This window comes from Antrostomus carolinensis, unplaced genomic scaffold (genome assembly GCF_000700745.2).
Source record: "Antrostomus carolinensis isolate BGI_N321 unplaced genomic scaffold, ASM70074v2 scaffold16956, whole genome shotgun sequence".
Taxonomy (NCBI): domain Eukaryota; kingdom Metazoa; phylum Chordata; class Aves; order Caprimulgiformes; family Caprimulgidae; genus Antrostomus; species Antrostomus carolinensis.
In genome coordinates this window covers 55,049-65,038 of record NW_010322801.1, presented here as the reverse complement: position 1 = coordinate 65,038, position 9,990 = coordinate 55,049, and the positions used below count along the sequence as shown (strand labels likewise).

The 9,990-nt window shown below is 36.8% G+C and overlaps 1 protein-coding gene across 1 annotated transcript in view; it reads left to right on the top strand.

Moving 5' to 3' along the window:
• Positions 1-9,990, top strand: part of MYO16 (myosin XVI) — a gene marked incomplete at its 5' end in the record, with an annotated part of 149,227 nt that overhangs the window by 84,270 nt on the left and 54,967 nt on the right. Inside the window, 1 exon segment of the mRNA XM_010170386.2 lies at positions 1,192-1,294. Within this exon segment, the coding sequence (XP_010168688.1) occupies positions 1,192-1,294 (103 nt within the window).

Genomic DNA, 9,990 nt, shown 5'->3' with positions numbered 1-9,990 from the left:
AATGCTACCAGACCAGAAAACATTTCCAGACTTCAGGAGCTGAGATACCCAAGGGTCTGTGCATCTCCAGGAAACTAGAAGTCTAGGTGAAATCTGGCCTTAGGGCATTTTGCCTGCAGATATTGCTCCAGAGTTTCTACGGCTCCTGGGACTAGTGATGTCCCTGGAGTCATTCCAGCCCTGCAGGTTTACCTGCCATGGTCCCAGGACAGCACAGTTTTGGGTTGCACCAGAGCTATAGGTGAATTCAGTTGTTAAGGAATCAAATAAATAAAATGTCAGGAAATATAGTTAGCACACAAACTTCAAAACTTACTTGTTTCATTGGGAATTTAATCAAAGGTGACACATTTGCAAAATCTTTCCTTTTAAAAAACTTGTTTTCTATAATGAAAAAGCGTTCTATCTCATTATATGCAGGCAGATCTAGACTGAAGAATACCTTCAAGAAAGTATAGTAATAATATGAAGCATCAAGATGTATAAAATTTTCAGTTTCTTTAGTAATATGTTGCAATAAAGCCACAGTTAAGATTTTAATTTTATACTTTGTTTGACTTTGTATGACTTAAGTTTCCTACGTTAGTTCTTTTATCTGGTACATCAAAGAGCCCTTTAATATCTAGCATTTTCTGTCTTTGAAGGTACTCAATGCTGTAATCAAGTCTCCTCTTAATCTTCTTTCCAATAGTGTGAACTGATCAAGTTCCTTAAAGTCTCTTTACTATAAGAGTTTTTGTTCAAAATGAAGAAAAAATTATTTCAGACTGATGGAAAATATTTTATCAATGTCACTTTCCTATGAATTACTCCTTAATAGGCATATGTCATATGACACATACCGAAAATATATTTTCCTCCTTTCAGTGACTCAGTTCAGTACCAATGAAATCTGTTGAAGAGGCTTTACATTCTTTCTGCATTGATTTTCAGTGAGGCATCTAAAGAACTGACAGGAAGCAAATCTGAGTTTTAGGCATCACTTATCCCACACTGTTATTAACCAAGGTCATGTCTAATAATATACAAGATTTAAAGTCACTGGCTTTCGTATTTTCTTCACCTTTATCAGAATCCTAAGCTTCCAGTTCAGATATCAAAGATTTGAGAGTCAGAGGAAAACTGACATTGTCTGCAAAGATGTCAGCCAGGTCAACATTAGAGTAACTATACTTCTGCTGATTTTTCTAGGTATAAAGATTTGGCTGATATGGCAGCAGGAGAAAAGAAGAAGTTGTCTGCCAAGGAGAGATGTCGTCTTGTTCTTCAGCAGTGTAAATTACAAGGCTGGCAGGTTTGTGATCTACAAAGCAATTAAAATATCATTCTTTAAACAAGCTAGCTGAGTCATTTCCATTGTGGCAAGCCACCAGATCCTTAGCAGCAGTATATTCTTTTGACATTTAATACGTGCTTTGGGATAGAATCAAACTGATTTTCTGAGTTTTCTAGCATATGAGTAGCTGTGAACATTGTGTCAAAAAATCAGTGTATTTTTGTGGGAAGAGATTCAATTAAGCATGAATACTGTGTAAATTTGCATCCAGGTTTTAAAGGTATCTGGTGTACACATTCTAGTGGTTGAATGGCTTCTGAATTACAAAAAAAAAAACCAACAAAACCAACAAAACAAACCCAAAACACCCTGCACATTTTCTTTATATAAAATCCTGTACTAAATGCTATACTGTCATAATAGGGGAGACCCAAAACAACTACTTAGGGCTTTCCATCTAGTCAATGCCTTTATAGGTGCCAGCATGCCAATTCAGAGATAGACCAAAGTATCTAGAGTTGCTGAACACCAGGTAAACTGAATAATCATAAGCCAACCACTGAACAGGAAGCTCTGAACTTCCTATCCCATCTCCTTACTGTATTTATATCCTACTTAATTCTCACCAGCCTCAGGATTGTAAAGTGGATGTCTCTGTTTGTCCAGACTACTCAGTCGTCTCCTTTGGGTAGCTTTGTAATGGAGCAAGACTGATTTCTCTGACATATGCAATTTCTAAATGAAATAGTGTTTCTCTGCACACTATGTAAGCTATTGTACAGAAAGGAATCTTTCTGTGATTTAATGTGTAGAGCATTCTTCCAGGTGGTGTGAGCTTCAGGTTCAGGTCTTTTCCCAGCCTAGGAAGACTGAAATCTATTCTACAAGAAAACATCCAGACCAGTTTCAGGGACAGGTATGAAATTTAGGGACTACACAGTGGCTATGGCACTCCTATAGGCTTCTCTGGGAATATTAGTTTACAGGGGTTAACATAGGTCTTCTAATTCTTCTATGAGCTCCAAGCATTAAGGTGCCCAGAAAAAGTTCCTGCAACTGTTTATGAAGAACAAGGACTATGTTGGACTTCGTGCTATGGGTGTTTCTCAGTGGCCCGGATTCCTTAGTTATAACAGGAAAAAAACTAGACTCCCCACACTAGGCTGGGAGCACACATGCATGATGACATGCACTTGGACACAACACTATTTAAGTCCCCTTTTAGTAACTGAAGTAAGTATAGCCCCACTCTGTCAATAGCAAAGAGCAAAAGTATGGACCCTGAAAAGATAATAGTATTAAAATAGACTTGATTTCCCTACTAAGGTTTCTTAAGGCAGCTCTGGGGTATATTCTGCATTGTTGCCACAACGTTCCCTATAAAAAGCAGTCAGTAATATCTAGAAGCTTTACTTTCACTTACAAGTACCTTGAGCTGAGAGTACCACTAACCTTCAGAACTTGTGTGGGGCTACAAGCTTGACATTGGGAAAAATTACTGTGTAACAGTAATTGTGCTCCAGTCGCAAAACACAGAGTAGGATGCCTATGGAATTTATTTCCTCAGGAGCCAGTAACAGAGTTACAGCAGAAAAAGAAGCAATTGGCCATCAGTGAAAGTCTACAACTCAAGACTAGTGATTATGGCATTTGAAAAAAAGCCTGAAACCTTGAAAGGCAAAAGTGTAAAAAGGAAATTGCAAAATAGAATCCCTGTATCATGTAGGGGACTGAAGTTTGTGATCTCAAACAGATTTTAGAGTTTCTTACTCCAGAATCTCATTAACACCAAGAGAAGTCAGGTGAGCAAAAGTACAGCAGGGCATAATGCATTATCCTTCAAAGCAGAAAGGAACAGAACTCTTAAGAGATGCTGGTAAGCTAAACGGAATAGGAGGGTTTGGGGTGAGAGTTACACCATTGCCACTCAGTGACTAAGAAGTACATGGCAACATACTAAGCTGAAAGGAACAAGGTCTGAAAAAATGAGTGGCCTTCTCCTTACACATTCTTCAAGCCACAGAGAGCTATGACAAACAGATGGAAAGATGTTAATAATCATGGAAGAAAAATCTAAGAGAAAATTCATGCTAAGTCCAGACAATTTCTTATAGACAAATGACCAGTTAATACGAGTTTTACATTAACATGTTTTGTATAGGTGATAACAAAACCATATACCCAACTATCAGCAATAGTGACTAACGTCTGTGTCACATAATCTCTCTCTCAATTATCTTTTTGATTCATTTGACTAATCATGAAAGTTGAACTTTAAATAACAAACTAAAGCTTATACAATCTGCAGTTGTCATGGGTGACCTCCTCTGTGCTTTTACAGCAGGCGACCCTGAAAAGAGAAGGAAAAAAAATTAAAAGAGAGAAGGAGGGGGAAGAAGGGGAAGGAAAAGAAGAATTAGGAACCCAGGATGAGATGATGTCAACTAGCAAAGCCAGGGGAAAGGAGTAATCTATAGCACATCACTAAAAATCATCCAAGAAGTAGGGGGTTACATATATAACCAGTTTATTCAGCCACTGTTGCCAGCAGTAACTACTTCAAATGAGTCACTGCTGGAATCGAAAATCTATTTGATGCAGGGGTTCATGAATAAGTCAAAAAATGTCTTCCCCAACACTGTTACCCGCACTTCCCTGAAGAGCTGTTGCAGATTCAGGTAGATAAAAAAAAAAAAAAAAAAAGAAAAAAAAAAAAGAAAAAAAAAAGATAGCTAAAATATCCACATCAAAGATGATGAAGTTTGGGAGAAAGCAACACACAATCTGAAATCAACCTCCTGCTTATGTGTCATCATCAAAGGATGAGGTTGCAAATAAACTCCGCAGCAGAGGGGGGAAAAGATCTAGACTTTATAGATGGGTGAATCTGGATGATACTTTGTTTAATCTCCTGATATCTTCACCATCCCATTTTGTGAAAGGTGATAATAACTTGCAGGAGGGGAAAGTAAATCTTTGTTCTGAAGTGAGACCCCAAAAATTAGTAAAGAAAAGTGTTTCTTTGTATTTGTTTCCTGCTTGACAATTTATCTTTTCTTTCTTACATACATTGTATTTGGAGAGTGTTTTATTAACCACCAAAATAACAAAACCCGGAGCCTACTCACAGAACAATTTTTTTCTCCTGTTGTAAGTGTTGCAATCTGTTTAAAAATGGAGGACAAGTGCAGAAGATCCAATACCAGAATCCAATTTTGTTTTGTTTTCTACTGTCTAGTAGAGCATAAGAGCAAACACTATCAGCTAGCCAACGTCTGGTGCTTGATTCAGCAGCTTCTGTGTTGGAAGAAAATATTTATTAGGGAAGTGCTGATAGGTTTATGAAATGTTACTGTTACTTGGGTAAGCTGAGCTGGAGATAACTAAACTAGGACAAAAAAAGAGCTGTTTCCTTGAAGCTGACATACCATGCAGTTTCAGTCATGCACTTAGCTTAACTACTGAAATTATAAAAGTGCAGAGCTATTAATGAAAGACAGTTTTTGCATCCTGTCTCTGTGCACAGCCTAGATAAGGTGTTCTTTCAGCTTAAATATATACTTGATCATGACAAGCTTAGCTACTTGCTGTGACTTTTAAGCACACCCGATGTAAGAGAAAATCAGATTTCTAAATCAAAACAAACCATTCCTATTCCCGACAGAGTGAAAGTAATAGACTTGTTTAACCCCTGGAGAAGCTAGTGAATTTTACTATTAATGTCAGAAGGAGCAAGATAATATGTAGTAACTTTAGAGTCAAATTGAGTGGAAGTACTGTCTGCTTCATGCAAAGCAGAGGAATTTCTTGCCCTCCAGAACGTCTGAAGGCCTTTGCATTAGGAAACCCACATTGTTGGTACTGTGTTCATTTATTGCCGTGCAATAAATGAACATGCAGTGATGTATTGGCTAAGCAAAGCCTATGATCCCAATAGCATGACTAGCTTGCAAACATTATCATGCTTTGGAAGAACTACAGGGAATAAACAGTCCTTGGCTTTTTTTACTGACATAAGGAAACTTTCATTTGTTTGGATTATCATTCCTCACACTGTTAATCTTACAAATATAAATTCAATAAAGGAGAGTTAGCTCATAGCTTACTGAGCTTTCTCATCAAAACTTGGAGCTTTACATTTTGTTTAGCTAAGGTCAGTGGTCTAGAATTAACCCTTCTCTGTTACTTCAGATGGAGCTTGCTGCAATTCAAACAACTTATAGTATACCAGAAGTAAAACAAAACATAAATTTGATTTGCTCTTGCTATACAGTGCTGCTGCTAAATAGAAGCAAAGGCAAGACTTTGCTAAAAATGAATCTTTCAGCTTTTGACTGCTAGAAATGCTTGTTTGGTTAAAAGATAAGAATCCTTAAAAATGTCTAATAAAATCTTTGTCTTAGTTTATCTATCCAATTTTTAGCCTGCTTCTTCTAATCCACAGTGATTTCTTCTTATCAGTAGCCTTGAATTCTGAACTCAAGAGATTACTTATTTTGGAAATACTAAGACAAGTCTTAAGTTTGAATGGGATGATCCAAAGACTCATCAGGTATGAAATAAGCAGTAGAGGAAAGTCAAGTCAGAATGTTTTTATGAAGCTTCAAATCAGCATCAAGTAGCTGCATGAGACAGACATTGCCTTAGTGCCAGCTCACATTTTTACAGCCACAGACACTGCTAGAGTTGTTTCAGGAGCCTGCAGTGTTTCTGGAGAAATCATCCTTGCCAGTGCAGGTCTGTATTATTAAACTTCTTCCACTCAAATGAATATTGAAATGGAGCCCTCAATAAAGGGAAATCTCAGAAGTCCATCTAGACATTTTAAATTCTTCTAGCACTTCTACAACTGCAGATAGAAAACGAAGTCTGATCCACAGTTCTTACCAGTCACAAATAGAACCATATTTCATTACTGACCTACAGGTGTTTCATTTATTGGATTTGATACAACTGCCTTTAAGTATTTTTTTTATTTCAATATATTAATGTACAATATTAGCATACCAGAGTCCTTTTTGGGAAGAATGTATTTATGGTTAAATGGAGGAGTGTAGACTGTAAGTGGCATATGATTAAATTAGAGAAATGAGCAGAAGTATCTGAAGTCATACATATATAAATTGTATGCTTAGTTCGGAGAGACTTTTAAGTTATTTTTTAAACAGATCTCTTTGTTTTGGCTTAAAATGAAAGGGGTTATGCTATACTGAAATACAAAGTGCTTTGCACATGCTATGATAAAGTAGTAGAGTACTTTGCAAGCAATGTAATATGTAAGGGGTTCTTAACTCCTGTTTTCCCCTGAGTAGGAAAACTTTGAGTGCTCATAAACCATATGCCAGTTTATTCATTTGTCATTTAGTAATTTTAACTGTGCTGAAAGTCAATGTTAATTTTTGCCTTGAATATCTTATTTTAAGAGTCAATTTTCTTTTTGGCAATTTTAAAATTAAGTAAATTATGAAGATCATATTTAAAAAATAAAATATCCTAGAAAGATTTTCCAGGCTAATGGTAAATTATTAAAGTACTAGTGTCTATATTTCCCTCATACTTTGAATTATTTCAGCAAATTACTTTGTCCCATTCTTGTAAATAATTTGTTAGTAGCAGAAATCACCACAGGGTGAGTTTGGACTTCACCAGCACTATCAAAAGGCTGGTCTGGGCCAGCCACCCCCTGCAAGCTTTCTCAGTAGCTCTTTTGTGCCACCCAAGTCCATCCTATCCTCTTGGCCAAAGAACAGGATGGATGGTTCACTTTGACCTCAGAACACTCACAAGGTTTCAGTCTTTCAACACAGAGCTCTGTTTTTGGTTCCTATTTTTATCTTTTTTTCTCTTTAGAATATATTACTCCCTCTCTCCATCCACCTTTCAGGGTTTGCTTATGATTGCTAGTCTTGCAAACTCTATTTTCTTTCTGATATCTTTTGCATCCAGATCTCTCAAATCTGAATTCCATCTCTCTCTCTCTCTCTCCTCCCTCCCTCTGCACCCCACCCCCCATTTGTATCTCTCTTGACACTTTCCTCTTGGTTTTGTCTTTTTTTTTTAAAATAGTTTTCTAGATACTTTACTTCATATTTGGTCCTGGTGTTCATCTTTTATTTGTCTGGGTTTAGTTTTCCAGTCTCCTGTCTCAGGCTTTACTTTCTTTGCTACTGCTGTTGCTATTGTCTATATTTCTCAGTTCACACAGAGAGAAACCTTCATATTGGTTCCTTTGATGCTATGTCTATTTCTAGAATTTTGAAAGACTAGAATGTTAGATCCAGTAAGTAGAGAGATCTCATGAGATAAAACAGAGGTAGGGTTACCTCTGCTGAGTATTTCTTACATGCATCTTATATTTCCTCAGAACTTCCTTTCCTGTAGGGCAGTCCTTGTTGCTTCACAAATGCAAAGAGCTGTGAGGTTTGTTCAGATTTTGCAAAACAACCTATCATCTTTCAGCCCTTTCCCAGAGAGCTGAATGACAGTTTTGCTGCCTAAAGTCCAACTCCTGACAAGTGCTTACATAAATGCTTAATGTCACCCTTGTGACATACTGGACTTCTCACATACTGTATGTTAAGGCCATACATTAGCTAAGCTAAACTGTGAGTTTATTCAGTATGTACCATGGTGCAAGGTCAGTGGTTTGCCAGAGACAAAGGAGGACTCTTAAAATGTGTGAAGAAAAGCTATCAAATAAAGCAGAAAGAGTAAGGCTTTAAAAATAATATTTCAGTCCTTGTAAAAGATCAGTACGCTGTAAATGTGTTTGTCGTTATAATATTTTTGCAGACATGTACACTGCAAAAAGACACATTTTACAATAGTTTTAAGGCTTTTTTCTACATTTCATTAATGCACTGTGAAAATGTGTGTCATTGTGTAAAATATCATTAGATTATAGTTCTCTGTCTTTTGTAGGTAGCTATTTTGAAAGTACTGCCAGAAACACACAGCACTCCCACAAATTGCCTTTTTTAAACTAAAGAACAGCTTTACAGATTCCCTTGACACCTATTAAGTATGAGCTAATACTGCCTCCATGCCACCTACACACCATCTCAGCATCCATTCCATCGTTTAGAAAGTCTGTACTTCTACATCCTACACCATTTCTGTGAAAAAAAAAGAAAAAGAAAAAAAAAGAAGAAAGAAGAAAGAGAGAAAGAGCAGCTCCCTCCCATCTTTTCTCCTCCCTCCTAAGAAAAAAAAAAAAAGAAGACCTGTAGCAGTAATTGAAACTTTGGTAGTCATCAATGACAATTTTACTTAATCTTTAAAAAATGTGTCATTTTGAAAAATAACATTTAAAATCCTAATGCTTTTCTAATTAAAATAACTATGACTGTAATTCACAGATGGTTTACTTTTACAGGAGTCTGAATTACATTAAAATCTCTCACACAGATGAGAGCACTTTGTAGTTCAGAAAGTATTGAAAAGTGAGTGCTTTAGTGGAAGAACATTTTAACCTTTTTTCCCCCTAGGAAAGCAGGAAATGTTTTGTGATTAGAGAAAAGACCAGAATGAAGACAGGTGGCAGCCTCAAAAACTGTTTTGATATCTGGCATATGAAATTCCAACATTTTTCAGCATTATTTCTTTCACTGAACACCAGAACTGTACAGAGGGCAGTGAAACTAGCTTGTTCTTGGACAACTTTAGAGGGTAGCAGATCTAGTTCAAAGGCTGAGCAACACAGATCTCCAGCCATTCTAACATAATCAGATGTGTTACAGCACATGTGTTCTTCTATACACAGTTCTGTCTAGAGCTCTGCTCTCAATAGGCCTAGCATATGTGTCGAGGATTGGTTAGCTGACAAGGGTCACATAGACATACTGTAGATGGCTGACCAGGATTTTGGGAAACATCGGACTCTGTTAGTCTGAAGTGCTGGGGTGGTAAGGACACGCTGTCCTTGACTGCAGCTGCTATACGATAACAGCTTGCTTACAGTCAGCTAAGGCATGGGAACTTAAGGGAGTAAGCAACCAAGAATGAGGAACTAGGGGAGGGGTTGACGTTTAGGATAGTGACCAATTAATTAGTTAGGTTACAGAATATGTATGATCTCATTAAGAACTGTATAAGTATGCTGAACACTAATCAATAAACGAAGATTGCTGATCGCTCATATTGAGTGCTCAAGTTCTCCCACTGCGACACATATGATGTAAAATCTATAGATAGCTTTTATCCAAATGTAAAAATGAATTTGTGACTTTTTTTTTGTATTTCTTCATTCACATAAAAATTGTAGCAGCCTTCTACTAATGAAGCTCTTAGCAAAAATTATGCCACAATAACTCTGTTTATATTGTTACTAGGGTGGTGATAGAGGGAGGATGAGAGAAAAGAGCACTGATGCTTTGCATGTCCTCTAGCTGGCTTAGTGCCTCTACAATGCCAGATACTTGTAACTAAACTGACTGTAAGCTTGTGTAGTTATCTTGACTGTGATTTTTTGACTGCACACTGCAAAATAAATTGCAATGCGATGTTTAGTTAAGTTACACTTTTGAAATATAGCCTAGATGTTAATTATGAGACTAATTGAGAATGAGGTTGTTAATTTTGGCATAGGCATTGCTGGTAATCAGGGCTTTTAAAAGTTTCAAAATGTAACTTTTCATCCTCTTTTCTACTGTCAAAATACCATAATATCGCCCTAGTAGAGAAGAATGTTTTAGAGACTTTCAGTGAGGAAGTAA